The 16,847-nt window shown below is 56.2% G+C and overlaps 1 protein-coding gene across 15 annotated transcripts in view; it reads right to left on the reverse strand.

Moving 5' to 3' along the window:
• Positions 1-16,847, reverse strand: part of SRCIN1 (SRC kinase signaling inhibitor 1) — a 190,476-nt gene that overhangs the window by 33,433 nt on the left and 140,196 nt on the right. For all 15 annotated transcript variants that reach the window (XM_073326148.2, XM_073326149.2, XM_073326150.2 and 12 more), the window contains 5 exons: positions 6,531-6,723; positions 5,107-5,305; positions 4,609-4,702; positions 2,446-3,275; positions 733-825 (listed from right to left, as the gene is read on the reverse strand). In XM_073326148.2, the coding sequence (XP_073182249.1) occupies positions 733-825; positions 2,446-3,275; positions 4,609-4,702; positions 5,107-5,305; positions 6,531-6,723 (1,409 nt within the window). The remainder of the gene's footprint in view (positions 1-732; positions 826-2,445; positions 3,276-4,608; positions 4,703-5,106; positions 5,306-6,530; positions 6,724-16,847) is intronic.

A 16,847-nucleotide genomic window follows, 5' to 3' on the forward strand; every position in this document is an offset into this window, starting at 1 on the left:
ACTCACTGCCACAAGATAGCGGCCCAGAGCTTAGCAAGGATCGAGCGAGTCCAGGGAGAACAAGACTCTCCAGAGTCAGAGAAATTCACAGTGAAAGGACAGGACCCCAAGTGCTTTGGAAGAGCCGTCGATGCTCCTGGCTCAGAGCGGGAGCCAGCCTCCAGCAAACGGGGTGGTAGGAAGAGGCTGGCTGGGCCAAAGTTGCTCTGTAGGGGGAATCTGGAACCTTGCTCGGCAGTAGCTGGTGCTGGGCCACATAGGCCACGGGCGTGGTCCTTACTGCCATTCCTAAGAGCCTATCACAGGCCTGGTCCCCGGGCCCTGCTCTGCTGTCAGCACTGGCGAGCCCAGCGGGTGCGATTGGCAGCGATGGGGCTGCCCAGGGGAGCAGGGAGCAGGGCCTCGTTTGCAGACAATCCATGTGTCTGGGGCGCTATCCCCACCGACCTGGAGAATTTGTTGGGGCCCGCCGGGGTTGAGAGTGATGCTCCGCGCCCTTGGGTTTCCTCTCTGCAGCCGCATCACAGGGCGGGGCTTAAAGCCTCCAATCACCACGCGCTTCCATTGAATGACACCGCGTTCCCGTAAAATAGCCCCGGCGCCCCCTACAGGACATTGCGGGATGTAGCTCGCGGCCACTGGTGAGATCGCCAGGAAAGCCCGGGTCATGGCCAACCTGCCACCTGTCCCACGCCGAGGCAAGATGAGGGGCTTCCTGCCCCCCTTTCTTACCTGGGGGTCTCGCCCTCGGAGCCCCGGAGCAGCGCGCTCTGCACCAGCCCTGTCAGGCTGGCGATCTGCTTCTCCATGGCTTCCATCCGTTCCCTTTGGGGGGTAGGGAGGGAAAAGAGCTGTATTAGATCCAGGCTCCAGCAGACGGGACCCTCCAGGGCCTGGTATCTGCAGGGGAGGCCAAGGGCCTATGGACTCCAGGGTCCTGGCCTTGCCAGGAGGATGCCCCATCTGAATCCATACCCCCCTCAGCGTTTGAACCCTTTTGGGAGTCTCAGGGCCAGACCCTCGTCTAGTGTAGATCAGTGGAGCTCCCTTGAGGTCAATTCCCTCCTCGTGCCCATGCGCGCCGGCCAGGGATCCAATCCTCCGTCTCTCTCTCTCTGCTCCAGCCTCCCACCACCGTCCCTGGCAGTAGAGACCGGGCAATATTTAAAAAGGGATCTCACCCCTCAGGCTGTCCCTGAGGGCCTTTTCCTTCTTTGAGACTCGTCCTCCCCTGTTGGGGCCCTGGGCGGCCTGTGAATAATGAGTCCATCTGAGGCCCGCAGCCGCTTGCCAGTACAGCGGCCCGTGACGGGACAGCACTGCTAATTCCATCGACCTTTGTTGTCCTCCTACATCCTCCCCACCTCATTTCCTCCCACGTCTCTCTCCCCCTGGACAGCTCCCTAATGGCTCCCCCCACCCTCCCCTGACAGCCCAGCTCACGGCCCTGGAAACAACAAATGAGACCATCATTGCTTGGGAGATGAAGAGACAGGCACAGAGATGAAAGGCAAGATAATGGGTTATTTCCATACCAGCTACCTGCCTGTATGCAGCTTTCCCTGCTGCACCGGCAGGGTTACAATGGGGGCTCTGGCTTTTTGTACACGGGCTGGGGAAGACAGAATCTCTCCCTTTTGTACGGGGCCCCTAGCCTCACAGTGCTTGATGAGCTGGGATAGGGACACATTGCCAGGGAAACCGAGGCACAGAGTGATAAGGGGCCAGGATTTCAAGGGGGTACATATACATGGCCGTGGGAGCAGGCTCCCTCCCAGCCCGGTACACAGACTCATGCCAGCATGCTGCAAAGAGCTGTGTGGACATCCCGGCGGGACTGCCTGGCTTGCTCCCACCTCAGGCCCTGACTACGCAGCTCCGTGGGTGCTGAGCTGTCTTGCAGACATGGCCATCGGCGTCACAATGGGAGCTGAGGGGTAGCAAAGCTCCAGCTCAGAGTGACACAGGGTGCCCGTGAAAAGCCAGGCACTGGACTCAGGTCTCCTGAATCCCAGCCCAGTGCCTTATCCACAAGACCATCCTCCCTCCTCGTCATCCCACTCAAGTTTTTCTCTACAAAGTGGCACCAAGAGGTGACCCAGACCCCAGATTCCCCCACCTCCATAACCTGCCTGATGCAGTAGCCAAGCTCCAACAGCAGGAAAGACTCAAGAAAAAGAACCCAGGAGTCCTGAGGCCCAGTCCCCAGCTCAAACATCTCTATCGCTGGATCATACTCTACTGCTGACAGCCAATTACTGCATCTCAGGACTCCTGGGTTCTAATTCCCGTCTCTGCCACTGCTGTGTGACTGTCACCTCTCTGTGACTCAGTTTCCCCACCTGGAAGAGGGGGATCCCAAACTGACCAACATGGCAAACCCAGGACTCAGTCTACTCATCCCATCATTGCTGGGAAGCTGCCGACCCAAGCCCGGCTCCTTACCTTGTTTCCGTATCCTTGGCAGGCACAGGAGGGCTGAACCCTGACAGGGGTCGATCCCCAGGGCCTGGGAAGAGTTCGGGGGGGCCCGAGGAGCTGGGGTTCCGGGGCTTGCTGACGGGGCTCTCCATGAAGACTGAGGAGCAGGAGTCTTTGCGGAAGGACTGGCGGACGGGCGAGGACCTGCTGGACGGCCCCGAGTAGGGGCTGTGAGGGCTCTGCCCCTGCTGGACGTCCACCAGCCGGCCGTCGGCCATCTTCTGCGGCGAGGACGGGGGCATGCGGAAGCCGAGGCTGGGCCCGTAGGTGTCGCTGTAGATCTGGGCGTTGGGCTTGTACAGGCTGTCCTCCAGCTCCGTCTGCAGGGCAGCCGCTGAGTAGGTGCTGAGGGAGCGGACCGAGCCCCGTTTGTAGAGCCCCCCGGCGTAGGCAAAGGGGTCGCCCATGCCGGCCAGGGACTGCGTGGAGGTGATGCTGAGCCGGCCCTCGTGCACCATGCCGTAGGGGTCAGCGTACAGCCCCTCGTTCTTCACCAGCACCATGTTCTTGCCGGCCAGGTCTTCGTCCGGCTTGACATCCCGGCGCTCCAGGATGGCGCTGGGGCTGGGCGACACGCCCGGGGCGGGCGGCAGGTTGGAGAGGCGCTCGCCGTGGTGCACGGGGCTGCCGGCATAGGAGGGTGGGCGCCCGCCGCTGTAGGACATGCGGGAGCGGGACGGGGAGGAAGACTGGAGCAAAGGTGGAGGGGAGCCGGAGGGGAGGTGGGAAGCTGGGGACATGGTGTTCAGCCGGCGGGTGGGGGATGACTCCCTGGAGGTATAAACCATCTCCCGCTGCAGGGAAGAGAGAAGTGCCACCGAGGCTGTAAGCACTCACCCCTCTCTCCTCCCTGCAGAGGGAGCACCCCTGCTGTACCCCCATTCTCCCTGGTGACCCCCCTAGATGTGCTGGCGGTTCACATTTCACACACTGAGCTGCGGCAGGTGACGGTCACTTGCACATGGGGTGGTTTAGAAGGCAGATGGGACTGGGCAGACACAGGACAGGAGGGCGGGGATACCAACACTGCCTAGCTCCCTCCTCTCCGCCGCAGCCCATAGCACGGGGCCAAGTGCCAGGCGCACAGAAAGGGCCCGATCCTCTGTTGCCAGCCGCAGGATGGCCATGTCTTGCGCCCACTTTGCACTAGTGTCAAGGGCTGCGCAGGGGGCAGGGCAATGGAGAACCAGGCCTAGAGTCTGTAGTATGGGGGTGATCTTGCGTCTACGCACACACACACAGACTCTCACACACGTTGCTGCTTCTCGCATAAGCAACTGGGATTGGAGGCTGGGGGTTAAGGGAGGGGAGCCCTATGGGGCTTGAGCTGCTTGTTTGTAAACATCGATGCTTTCAAACACACACACACAGATGCGTGCTGTCAGCAGAGCCAAATAATCACCCCCCGCACACACACACACACCCATACACACATGCACTGTGAAATCAGGAGACGCTGCCAAAGGGACTTAGAGCCCAGGGAAGATCACACAAAGTGGGGAGGGTCACTGGAGGCAGCAGTGGCCAGAAGGCAGATCCTGGAGTAAACCCGGAACCCCTCACCCACTCCTGGCAAGACCAGAACACCAGATCCCAGTGCAAGCCCAGCCTTCCCTCCCCACTCCTAGGATGAGACTGGAATGCCAGATCCTGGGGCAAACCCAACCCCTGAAGAACCAGCCCCCCGTTGACCTTCACCCTGATGCACCCCAGAAATGAAGATCAGCAGCATCCCACACGCCCGGGCAAATTGCAGCTCCCTCGCTCTCTCTCCAGGAGCACAACAATTTACTCTGATTAATACCCTAATCAGCATGTTTATGACTCCACTGCCATGGCTCAGACCATCCAATCTCCTAAAGCAACCCATAACAGCGCTGCAGCTGGGGCTGACAAATGGGAGCTCATAACTCCTTCCACAAATATACCCAGGCACCAGTTTCCCCCTAGCCCCCCTCCCCTGCCCGGCTCTCACACAAGCAAGGTCTGTCTGTGTGTGCGCGTGAGCATTTGCTGGCACCATTCTTCCCTGGCCCCATGGAAATGGGGTACTTCTTCCCCCTCCCAGATGGAAAAGTTGGGACAGCCCCTCCCTGCGACAGCCCCCTTCATCTGCCCTCTCCTTACCCTCAGGTCCCCATTGGTGATGTGCGAGGCTGGGAAGGAGGCGTAGAGGGGCTCTTTGCGGTAGATTTTGATGATGCTTCTGTCCTGGATGTCCCTGAAAGAGAAGGCAAAGCAGTGAGCTGGGCACCCCAATGGCCGTGCGGATTGCTAGCCCCTGGATAGCTCCAGACCCTGGACCACCGGCAGCAGCCCTCTCACTCCGTGCTAAATTGAGAGTAAACAAATCTCACGCATCAGGACGTCCGTCTGCTGCGGGGTCAGGGAGGGATGGGCCACACTGGACCATCAGCCAGGGCATGTGCACAAAAGAGGAGTTCCCCTTGCATCTGGGAACTGGCCGAGGCGGATTCGCCCTGGCAAACACACTGGTGCTGTCACCATGCAGGGAGCAAACCTGAGTTGGAATTCTGAGCCCACCTGGAAGAGAATCTCTGTCTACCCCCCCACCCCAGCCCCACTGAGCGCGCCTGCTGCCCCCACAACCCCAGGGGCCCTCACCTGACGTCCTCCAGCTCGTAGAAGACATTGCGCGACTCGTCCTTGATCAGGATGGCGGTGTTGGACGATTTCAGCATCCCCATGGTTAGCTTCTGGGGGAACATATGGACGATGAGGGCGTGCAGTGTGTCCATGCTGCTGATCTCGTGGGTGATGTGGACACGCCTCGTCTCGTCCCCGAACTGCAGGAAAAGGACCCCTGGAAATGGAGACGGGAGAGAAGGGGAGAAAGGGGGGAAAACACAGCTCTGAGCAGGCGCTGACTGACAGCACAGCAGCCCAATATGTCAGGCATGGGGCTAGGAATCAGGAGACCTGGGTGCTATTCCTGGCTCTGTGTCTCAGTTTCCCCATCTCCTTGGGGGTCTATAGACCCCATATTATTGTTATTACTCTATATTCACGCCCAGCCCAGTGCCAGTAAAACCCTGCTCAAGCCAGGGAAGAGTGACATAAATTAAAGCCCAGTATCTCACCTAAAAACAAAGTGCTAGTGACCTGGGCTTAGCCGCAAACTTCCTACCCGGATCCACAGTTAAACCTTCACAAACCAGGGGGATCTTTGGCTCCAGGGCTGCGGCTGTACTGGACACCATTGGAATGCTGATTTCTAGCCCCGGCCAGTCCACAGGGACCATTCTGATCATCATCTTCCTTCCCCCTCCCCCACCCCACCCACTCTGCATCTCAACACTTCCCCAGCCACTCCCGAAAAGTAACAATGACCTCCAGCGCTTGTCATCTGGGAGATTCCAGCTGCTGCCACCCCAGGGGAAGGAACACTCATCTCATGGGCTCTGATAACTCGCTCCTTACAGCTGCAGGAGTTCTCGGGACGCTTAAAGGGGGAGCGGCTTGCATTTCTGGGCCCCAGCAGCCGGGGTTTGCCCAACTAGAGCCTTGTGCTGTTGGTGGGTATGCAGTGGAGCTGATGGGCCAGGGAACAATAAGTGACCAGCGTTTGCAGATCAGAAAAGTCAATGGCTGGCCTGACGAGCACCTGGCTAATGGGGGGCTTTAGGAAGAGGTTTCTCCTCCTACCGACAAAGTAACCCATACATGCCTTCAACAGGGTTTCTTGCACAATACTGACAACGGGCCCCTGGTCTGATCCAATCCAGTGTGGTCATTCCTAGGTACCCTACCATTGATCCCTGCCCCCCCGACACATACTAATGCCATGGGTCAAAGGCACAACCCCCTAGCGCTGGTGCGAAAGGAGTAACTCCCTCAGCTGTCAGTAAGTAGCAGGCTGTTGTAGTCCTTTAGAGGCAGCCACTAGAGGGAGACAGGAGCACACACAGTCAGCCCCCCCTCCCCCCCACTGATGGACTCTGCCAGCCCCAGCTCCCGTGGCCCGTGTAGGTGGGGCGAAGGGTTAAAATGCCCCAGAGGGAGACCCAGTGGGGGCCGGCCTGCGGTACCTGGTGACCGGAGCTTGGTTTGGCTGGTGGAGCGGGACAAAGGCAAGCTTTGCCGGAACCGGTTCATCCTGTTGAATCCAATGGGCAGCTCGGCTTCAGACATGGTTTCCAGGGACTCCGCTGAGGCGAAGGAGAGTTTGGCTTGATCGGCCAGGGCGGGCTGGGAGCCCTGGGAGTGCCGCGAACTTCTTGTCTGGAATGGAAGAGATGAGCTGTCAGAGAGTACACCCTGCCCCGGACTACCTAGAGCTCACGGAGCGATGGGGTGCCTGGGGCAGCGTGTTCCATGCTACACCCCATGGGGCAAGAGCAGAGCACCTCCCCTGACTCCCCAGGCAGCACTGGCGAGCCGCGGGCTCGGTCTGACCCAAGGAGGCAGTGTCAGGGGCGTGTTTTGCTCTACACCCCATGCTGAACCAGTCCAGGGCCGTGCTCCAGACTCTACACTTCAGTGCAAGGCCACCCTGATCTCTTGTTTGAACCAGGTACGAGACTGACCATCTCGGCTCTCTCTCCGCTCTGTGCGAGTGGGCAGTCTGCATTCTCAAGCCTCCGTAGCAGCTCCTTTGTTTTGCATGTGTGTTTCAGGGTGACACTGTGTTACCAGGGGTCTTGAAAATCACTCAGTTACGTGTTATGTAATTTACAGACAGTCTCTTTGCACTCCAAGCTCCTCTGAGTCCTTCTATCTCCCCGGTTACAATCAAGACGGGAATGGAACTGGGGGGCTTTGGAATAACTTTAGCCATTAAAGGAGGGTCGCCAAAGGAACTAGCTCCCAGGAAGCTTCAATGCCCAGGTTATTCTGGAAGCAAAGCACCGGCAAGGTTTATGGCTGCATGAGCAGGGCTGAAGTAATGGGACCGGGTTTACTGCAGTAAAAGTTTAATACGCCAGGAGTCCAATTTCACACAGCCAAACACATACCCCCAGTCGAAAGGCTCAGCCTGCGGGCGGGGGCTTTCTGCACAAACATCGGTAAACCCTGCATGCGGTGCATATATACTTAATAGGAACAGAGCGTACCAGGTACATGCATCGTATAAGTCAATGCGTTTTGCACCCCACACTATCCCCAGGGAAAGAAATATACCCACACTGGGAATAAGCTGATCCCATCGGCACGAGGATCTGGATCGGAGCTGCTCTGCAGAGGCATTGAGCACCCACAGCTGTAGCTGAAGTCCTAGGGGGCTGCAGGTGCAGACCACCTCTGGTTAATCAGCCTTGGGGTGAATATAGGGGAAGCTTTTCCGCAAATGTCCATACAGATTTTGGAATGAATTCCCATTGCTAATGGGTTCCCTTTCTATGGGCATTATAGGCTTTGAATTACGGTGGTGCCGACAGACCCCAGCCGAGACCAGGGCCCCGTGTGCCAGGCGCTGTATAGACCCTAACTGAAATCAGGGCCCTGTTGCGCCAGGCATTGTACATGCTCAGAGTCAGAGACAGTCCCCGCCCCAGAGAGTTTATAAGCAGGTGTCTCAAATTGGACATCCAAAATGAGTGAGCACGTGACACGCCCCGATGCGGAGTTGGTGTCAAAGCCGGGATTGGAACCCAGGAGTCCTGCTCCTATCGTCCCTGAAGACAGACACATGACATGCTGCCGAATCCTGCTGTGTCTTGCACCCACGGAAATGCTGGGATCTTGCCACGTGGCTATGACTCATAGAATCATAGAATATCAGGGTGGGAAGGGACCTCAGGAGGTCATCTAGTCCCACCCCCTGCTCAAAGCAGGACCAATCCCCAACTAAATCATCCCAGCCAGGGCTTTGTCAAGCCTGACCTTAAAAACTTCTAAGGAAGGAGATTCTACCACCTCCCTAGGTAACGCATTCCAGTGTTTCACCACCCTCCTAGTGAAAAAGTTTTTCCTAATATCCAACCTAATCCTCCTGCACTGCAACTTGAGACCATTACTCCTTGTCCTGTCCTCTTCTACCACTGAGAATAGCCTAGAACCATCCTCTTTGGAACCACCTCTCAGGTAGTTGAAAGCAGCTATCAAATCCCCCCTCATTCTTCTCTTCTGCAGACTAAACAATCCCAGTTCCCTCAGCCTCTCCTCATAAGTCATGTGTTCCAGACCCCTAATCATTTTTGTTGCCCTTCGCTGGACTCTCTCCAATTTTTCCACATCCTTCTTGTAGCACGGGGCCCAAAACTGGACACAGTACTCCAGATGAGGCCTCACCAATGTCAAATAGAGGGGAACGATCACGTTCCTCGATCTGCTGGCTATGCCCCTACTTATACATCCCAAAATGCCATTGGCCTTCTTGGCAACAAGGGCACACTGTTGACTCATATCCAGCTTCTCGTCCACTGTCACCCCTAGGTCCTTTTCTGCAGAACTGCTGCCTAGCCATTCGGTCCCTAGTCTGTAGCGGTGCATTGGATTCTTCCGTCGTAAGTGCAGCACCCTGCACTTATCCTTGTTGAACCTCATCAGATTTCTTTTGGCCCAATCCTCCAATTTGTCTAGGTCCCTCTGCATCCTATCCCTGCCCTCCAGCATATCTACCACTCCTCCTAGTTTAGTATCATCCGCAAACTTGCTGAGAGTGCAATCCACACCATCCTCCAGATCATTTATGAAGATATTGAACAAAACCGGCCCCAGGACCGACCCTTGGGGCACTCCACTTGATACCGGCTGCCAACTAGACATGGAGCCATTGATCACTACCCGTTGAGCCTGACAATCCAGCCAACTTTCTACCCACCTTATAGTGCATTCATCCAGCCCATACTTCCTTAACTTGCTGACAAGAATACTGTGGGAGACAGTGTCAAAAGCTTTGCTAAAGTCAAGGAAGAATACATCCACTGCTTTCAATATGGAAACCGGCTGGCTGTTGATCTCCAGGAATGCAAAGCTTGGTTTTAAACAGCAGACTCATCAAACACACAGAACAAACACCCCTGAGGTGCAGGAAAGGGGACATAAAAGGGGCAACATCTCTATTTTAAGACCAAACCCTCCCCCCAGTATGAAATGATAACAGCCATAATCGTCATTTAAATTAGGCATTAATTGGAAACTTTAATTAATCCTGGGGCATGAGGATGTTTTATGGGTTGAAAACATTCTCTCTGTAAATAACTGCCAGAAAATTAGATAAAGAAAAGGAGGACTTGTAGCACCTTAGAGACTAACAAATTTATTTGAGCATAAGCTTTCGTGAGCTACAGCTCACTTCATCGGATGCAACATTCATCCGATGAAGTGAGCTGTAGCTCACGAAAGCTTATGCTCAAATAAATTGGTTAGTCTCTAAGGTGCCTGCCACAAGTCCTCCTTTTCTTTTTGCGAATACAGACTAACACGGCTGCTGCTCTGAAACCAGAAAATTGGATGTAATTTACACTGAGACAAAACAGTCGGCAAAACGGGCCTTTAAACTGCAAACGGCAAGAAAACGGTTTCTCACTTCGAAGGGCCTGATCCTGACGGCTGGGAGCAGGATCGGAGCCAATGGGCCGGATCCAAAGCCTGAGAGGCTAATGGGAGTCTCTCATCTGGGCTTTGGTCCTGGCCCCAAGAGAGGTACGCCGGGGAGAGGGACAGGAGCTGGCTGCCGTGCTGGGCACGCTGGGATGGATTGTATCTGTGCTGCCCTGTGGCGTTTAGCGTGAGAGAGACATTTGGTACCCAGTGGGCAGCCGTATCTGGGCCAGGCTGGCTGCTGGGGCCACGCTGCACCTTTCAGCACAGCTGAGGGCTTACTGCGCCGTGTTTGTTAACTGCTCACGAGCACACGTACACAGGATGAGATCCAATCTGTGACCGGGGTGGGAGGCATGGGGCGACGGCCGGGACTGAGATTCCCATTGATCTTCACGAGCGAGAGGGCGAATAACGCTCAAGAGGCCACGTCAGGAACAAGTTGTTGGTCTGTTCCTCCTGCCCCAAGACAAATATCGCTCGGGCCACAGTCAGAACTGAGTCTGCACAGGCCCGTGCCCCGTCTGCTCCTGCGGCAGGTGGGCCACCCTGGCTCAGCCGGAGGGCTTACAAGCGTCTCTCGTCATTTCTCTCCAAACCAGATGAATCCACAAGACTTCCCCCCGCCCTTTCCTCCAGCCCCACCCCTGGTGCAGTCCTTTACCCCAGGAAAAGGGGAGTGCAACCGGCATGGTAAATTGCCACCGCTCTCATTGAGTAGCATTTCACGCCCATGTCACACCAGGGTACGTGATGCCACAAGACACAAGGCTGTGGAGAATCAGGCCTGGCTTTTTTCTGTTTGGAGGCCAATTCCATTTCAGAAGCAAGCCAACCAGCCCGCTTTTCTAGCTAAGCTGTAAATACCACCACTACTAAAGAGCTATGGAGGGTGTTCCAGTTATTAAGGCATGGACTGAGGAGATGGGTCTCAGTCCCTGGCTCTGCCACTGACTTTCTGTGTCTCCTTGGGCACTTCGAGCCAGGTCCTCAAAAGTAATTCAGCTCCTAACTCCCACTGGTTTCAACAGGAATTAGGCCCCTAAATACCTTTGGGGATCCAGACCTTAATCTTGGGATGTCTCTGTTTCCCATCTCTAAATTGGAGATAATTATGCTCCGTTTCTGGCTTCCCTATTGAAATTTTAAGCTCTCTAGGCTAGTGGCTCTCAGCCTTTCCAGAGTACTGGCCCCCTTTGAGGAGTCTGATTTGTCTTGCCTACCCCCAAGTTTCACCTCACTTAAAAACTACTTGCTTACAAAAATCAGACGTGTCACAGCCTACTTGTACTGAAAAGATGCTGACTTTCCCATTTTTACCATATAATTACAAAATAAATCAATTGGAATATAAATATTGTACTTACAGTTTGATGTGTAGTATATAGAGCAGTGGAAACAAGTCAATGTCTGCATGAAATTTTAGTTTGCACTGACTTCGCTAGTGCTTTTTATGTAGCCTGCTGTAAAACTAGGCAAATATCTAGACAAGCTGATGTATCCCCGGAAGACCTCTGCGTACCCCCAGTGGGTACGTGGACCCCGGGGTTGAGAACCACTGCTCTAGCGCAGAGACTGTCTCTCTCGGTATTGTACAGCGCCTGGCACAATGGGGCCCTGATCTCAGCTGGGGTCTCCAGACACCATTATAAAATACCAAGCACTTGTTGATTCTCCTCCCTAAATCTCAAGATGGTTCACGAAGGTAGGTGAGTTAGACTAGGGAGGAGGAAGGCTCTGCCCAGCTTGGGGAAGCAGTTCTCCCACAGTGAAGGTACACACCCACACAACCTTAACTCTGCCCCCTGGAGCGGGCAACAGTCACAGGGAATGATTTGCTTAAGCTCCAGCTACACTGACTATGCTCAGTGTCGCTGTCTTGATGGTCATTTTCCAGCAGTACGTCCCTTTCTTTCTCTCTGCCCCTTGGCCCCCCACTCGCCCATCAGTTGCTTTCCACCCCGAGCCCCTCTCCGCTCCTTCCCTGCCCCTCGGTGCTCCCAGACTCCCCTAAAGCGAACCCAAGCCCGGGCCGAACTGTCAAACCGACAAGGCTCTGGAAGGCTTTGAAGGGAGGGATGACGGGTTTGCACGCGTCCAAGCGAACTTCCCTCCCCGCCCGCTTATTTTGTCTGGAGAAGAAAATAAAAATAGATTGAACCAAGGGGGGAAAATATGTCTCTGGTGCTCTATCTGCATGACAATACAGGCCTTGTTAGCAGAGTGATTGCTGTTGCTATGCTAGCATCTTTGTTGCTAAGGGTTTTAGTGTGGGAGCCGCTCAGGGTGTCTGGTGAGCTCCAACATGCTTTGACAATTGGTCCAGATAGTTCTGTGGGGAGGCATTAGTTGATTTGGGGGGGGGGGGGGAGTTCACAAGCAGGGCGTGGTACATCCAACTGTTCCGGGGGAGTTGATTTCCCACAGTTGCCCAGGTTTCAATTGACCCTGAGTAATTAACACCATCCAAAGAGGCTAATTACAGCATCTGTTTTAAAAAAACACAGGAGCTTGGAAATTAATTGATTTCCAGGCCAGAAGGGGCAATTTTCATCATCGAGTCTGACCTCCTGCCTAGCAAAGGCCAGGGGATTTCACTTAGCCTCACCTCGGACCCAATGACATCATGCTGGGGCTATGACATCACAGCTAGATGATGAAACACGAGGCTCCCAACCTCTCTCGGGACAGGTCACCTCTACAGCTGCATTTACTCCACTTGTACCTTATCCGCACAGCTGGGCGACTGATGCAAGCCCAACGCCGCTACCAGGAATGGGCCCTTGTGGGGAAGGTACCGAGATGGGCCTGGGGCAGCCCGGCTGCGGCTCCTTGCTTTGACACCTAAGCACTTTGCCAACGTGAACGAACAAAGCCGTGCGGAACCCCTGTGCAGGGTTATTACTGTCACTTGGGGCGGGGAGGGGACAACAAGGTGCAAAGATAAAGTGACTTGCCTTGGGTCACACAAGGAGCCAGGCTTGAGCCCCGATCTCCTGGATCCCAACCTGGTGCCTTAACCACAGCCCAGTGGCGGAGCCAGATTTTGCAGCCAGCCGGGTGATGGGTCACTGGTGGTGCCTCCCTATTCAATGAGTGCACCCCTCCTCCTCCTCGCCCCACCCAGGGGACACCAACCACCTGCGGTAGCACCCTCCACCCCAGCACCACAGCCCTAAACCCAGCCCGGTGTGAAGGGGAGGAGAGTGGGCCTGGCTGCGCAGGGCAGGAGCTGCCCCAGTGGGTGAGTGCAGCATGAGCTCACTATCCAACCCTGTATGAAAGGTGCCATGCACACACCTAACAACTGCCGGGGGGGGGGCAGTCACACCCCCCCGGACCCCTATTAGCCCTACCTCTCGCCCATCCTTCCTGTCCGGCAGCTGCTTTAGCTTTCCACCCCCAACAAGGCCCTTTGCTTAGCTCAGGCTGGACAGGGGAAGGGGTGTCATCAATTCACGCCCTGCACTGCACCCACAGCACTTCCCCATGGGCAGGGCCAGCAGCCAGCTAGGCTGCACCGCCCAGGGCGGGTGCAGAAGGATCCTGCTGGGAGCTCCTCTTTCCAAGAGGGGGACACGCCGCGGCGACCCCCACTCGAGAGCGAGGGCAGGAGCCAAGCCACCTGCAGGAACCAGGCGTGGATCCCACACCTGGGATATACAGAGAGGAGGCTGGCAGAGAGAAGCTGCCGCCGACTTTACAGAGTGATGCAGCTCCGTCCTTGACCTCCCATTCACTCAGAGGGAACGGCTGTTTATTACTCTGCCTTGCTAACGACGGACCCTGCCATGAGATAATCTATTAAAGGACAGCCCTCCACCCACCCTGGCTTCCACCCCTGCCACCAGCTGATGTGAAGATTCCAAAGCAGCCCCGGAGACCCCGTGATCTCCCCCACCCACCGGGGTACAACCCTGTTGTATCTTCTTGGGTCACAGGCCCTAGCTGCCTTCCTGAACCCTGGGCCCATCCAGGCTTTCAGGGTGATTCTGCCCCGGCTGGAGTCAATGGCTGTTATACAGATGGCTGGGTGCAGGATTTGGGGGCTTGCTGTGACTTGACCCCCTGAGGCAGCTACAGACATCGTGTGGATAGGGCCTAAAACACATGCTGCCAGGGTCTGCTGCTGCCTACCCTCCCCAATTTGTCAGAGACCTTGGCCCCTGTGGAAATGAGCTGTCTGCTCCCAGATGCCACTGCCCCTCGCTCCCGCTCCTCAGCATGGTTTAGCACTGCGATTAAGCTGCCGTCTAAAGAGATGCAGCCACGTTATTATTGGGGGCCTGCTCGTGCCCCTAGCGAAATGAACAGCAAAGCTCCCGTCTACGTGGCCACGGGGGGGCCACGTGATCACGGGGGAGCAGCTCACTTTGTAAACAGCCGACTTCCGCCGGCGTGCCAGCCCTCCGGAGCAGTGGGGGAGATGGGTGCCAGTCATTCGGGGCAGCACGCAAAGCTCCCTCGGGGACCTGTGCTGGTGCCCCTGCTCACAGCACCCAGCAGAACCCCTTGCCCTCAGCAGGACAGTGCTGACTCGCTTGCTCTGCTTCCAACTTGGCCGAGCCGGTGCTGGGGGCAGGAAGAGGGAACAAGTCACAATACCCCCAGAGAACGGGGCCATTCCGGGCACTATTCTGCAGGGCTGATCTACCTCGGGGGAATCAGGCTTCAGCTATCGTGCAGGGGGGGCAATATATACTTGGGAGCAGAAGCTTTCACGTTGGAAACACACTGCAGTAGAGGCACTGTGGCCTAGTGGATTGAACACTGGACTGGAACTCCAGGGCTTTATTCCCAGCTCTGCCGGGCGACTTTAGGCAAATTACTGAACCATCCGGTGCCTCAGTTTCCCCACCTGCAAAGTGCTTTGAGATCTATCACCGGTGAGCCCAGAAGGGGCCATTATGCCCATTTGGTCTGACGCAGGCCAGAGGCCCTCCCTTGGCGAGTCCTGCTTCAAGCCCACACCTGACAAAGAGCTCCACATAAAAGCTGGACATGATTATTACAGTGCTCCTATATCACGTGGGATCCCAGAGTGGTGAGACAGGAAAGGGTCGCCTGCCAAGTGCTGAACATGGCATAATCATCATCTTCCCCTTCTTTTTATTGAGCGCCTTTCATCCCAAAGGCGAGGGAAAAGCTTATCTACCTGCCTAGCACATTTCAAAGCTGCCTCTGGCCTTGCTACCAGAGCGATGCGGTTATTTATCCTTACGTGCATGCTCTCACACAGGAGTGCACACAGCCAGTCACTTTGCTGGCTGATGCAGAGTGAACTGCAGGGAGTGGGGTGGGGGGGAATGTCAGCTGAGAGAATTCAATTCCCCGAGAGGAAATCAGGGCACTAGGTACACCAAAAAGTGCCGTGGGAGTTTGGGATGAAATTCACCCCCACGCACAAAGCTGGGGCGTCAGTTACCTCCTGCTTTAGATATGAAGAATTAAGTGGGATCATGCTAATTTACACCCGGGGGGCAGGTTTTCAGGGGCTCAGCACCCACAGCCAGGCCAGATTTTCCAAAGGACTCGGCCAGATTTGTAAAGCAACTGAAATCAATGGGAGTCAGGAACCTAAACACCTGTAAACACCCCAGCCTCCCTACAGCTCCCCCCATGACATTTTCAGCATCGGATGGGCCGAGTCCTTCGGAGAGTCCAGCCTCACTTGTGTGTGCTGATCCCGTCTGCGAGCCAGCCCCTGTGACCACCAGCGCTTCAGTACCCCTTGGCTTTCTTGTGCCAGCGACCTGCTGGGAGATGACCTTTTTATTGCTGAGCATGCATTCCACCCCAGGGCTACTAGGTCCCACTGCATCCCCCTGGGGAAGGGGGGGGCGGGCGCGGCTCTGCTTTTGTGCTGAGGGTGCGTTCTACCCCAGCGATGATGTACCGTGGAGCTACACACTGCGGGGATGGCGGGGGCTGCGGTAGAGATTTTAATTCCAGAGCATTATACGGAAAGTAAAGGAGGTAGCATCTTGCCTTTCATTTGCCGCACAGCCCAGAGACAGGGCTTTAGCTGGGCTTAGAGCTGCCTGCCAAACTGTTACCTCCCGGGAACAGCCATCTGATTTACCCTGTGCAAACCGGGGCTCTCCAGGGCGCTGGCATTGCCTTGCGCCCCACCACCACGACAGAGATGGCATGTTCTTGTGCATTTGAGAAGCATCGAGCTAGAGCGGACAAGGAAGGGCAGGGCACGGAATTGCCTCTAAGCAAAACCATGGCCTGTTTGGTCAAGGCCACCTGTCAGCTGCTGCTGGGGAGGGTCTGACGCCAGCGGGCTGCACTGAGCGGAAACCCAAGCAGCGCTTAGCCTTCCAGAGGGCAGCGCTGCCGGGCAGGGGATCTCTGGCGGAGGCACCAAGGTCAGGGAGATTATTGCGTGTGACGGCAGAGAAAACACACACACACGCCAGCTCCTCAGTCCTCCCCCAGCAAGGAGTCAGGACTGACCCAGCGTCCGCCGGGCCCCTGGGGGTGCAGGGCGGGTGCGGAAAGGCAGGCGGGAAGGAGAGAGAGAGAGGAAGGAAGTGCCAGAGAGGCTGGGAAGGGGAACAAGAGGAGCAGGGAGGAAAGACTTCCTGAAGCCAGGAAGGCAGCAAGGGCAGCAGGATGAATCCGCCCCTGTGAGCGGAGTGTGGGAACCCGGAGAAGAGAGGCCAAGGCAGGGCACGAAAGGGGAGCTGTGGCCCACCAGGGCTGACCACTGCTATGCTGTCTGGGAGAGGCGATTGCGGAGCCAGCCCAGCGCCTTCCCCCCTGCAGTCTGACCCCCAAAAGGGAGGAATGGCCATTTAGCAGCCTGCTCCTCCTTGGCCAGCAGATCTCACAGCTGCTCCAGACAGGCCAGA

This window comes from Lepidochelys kempii, chromosome 27 (genome assembly GCF_965140285.1).
Source record: "Lepidochelys kempii isolate rLepKem1 chromosome 27, rLepKem1.hap1, whole genome shotgun sequence".
NCBI classification, from domain to species: Eukaryota; Metazoa; Chordata; order Testudines; family Cheloniidae; genus Lepidochelys; species Lepidochelys kempii.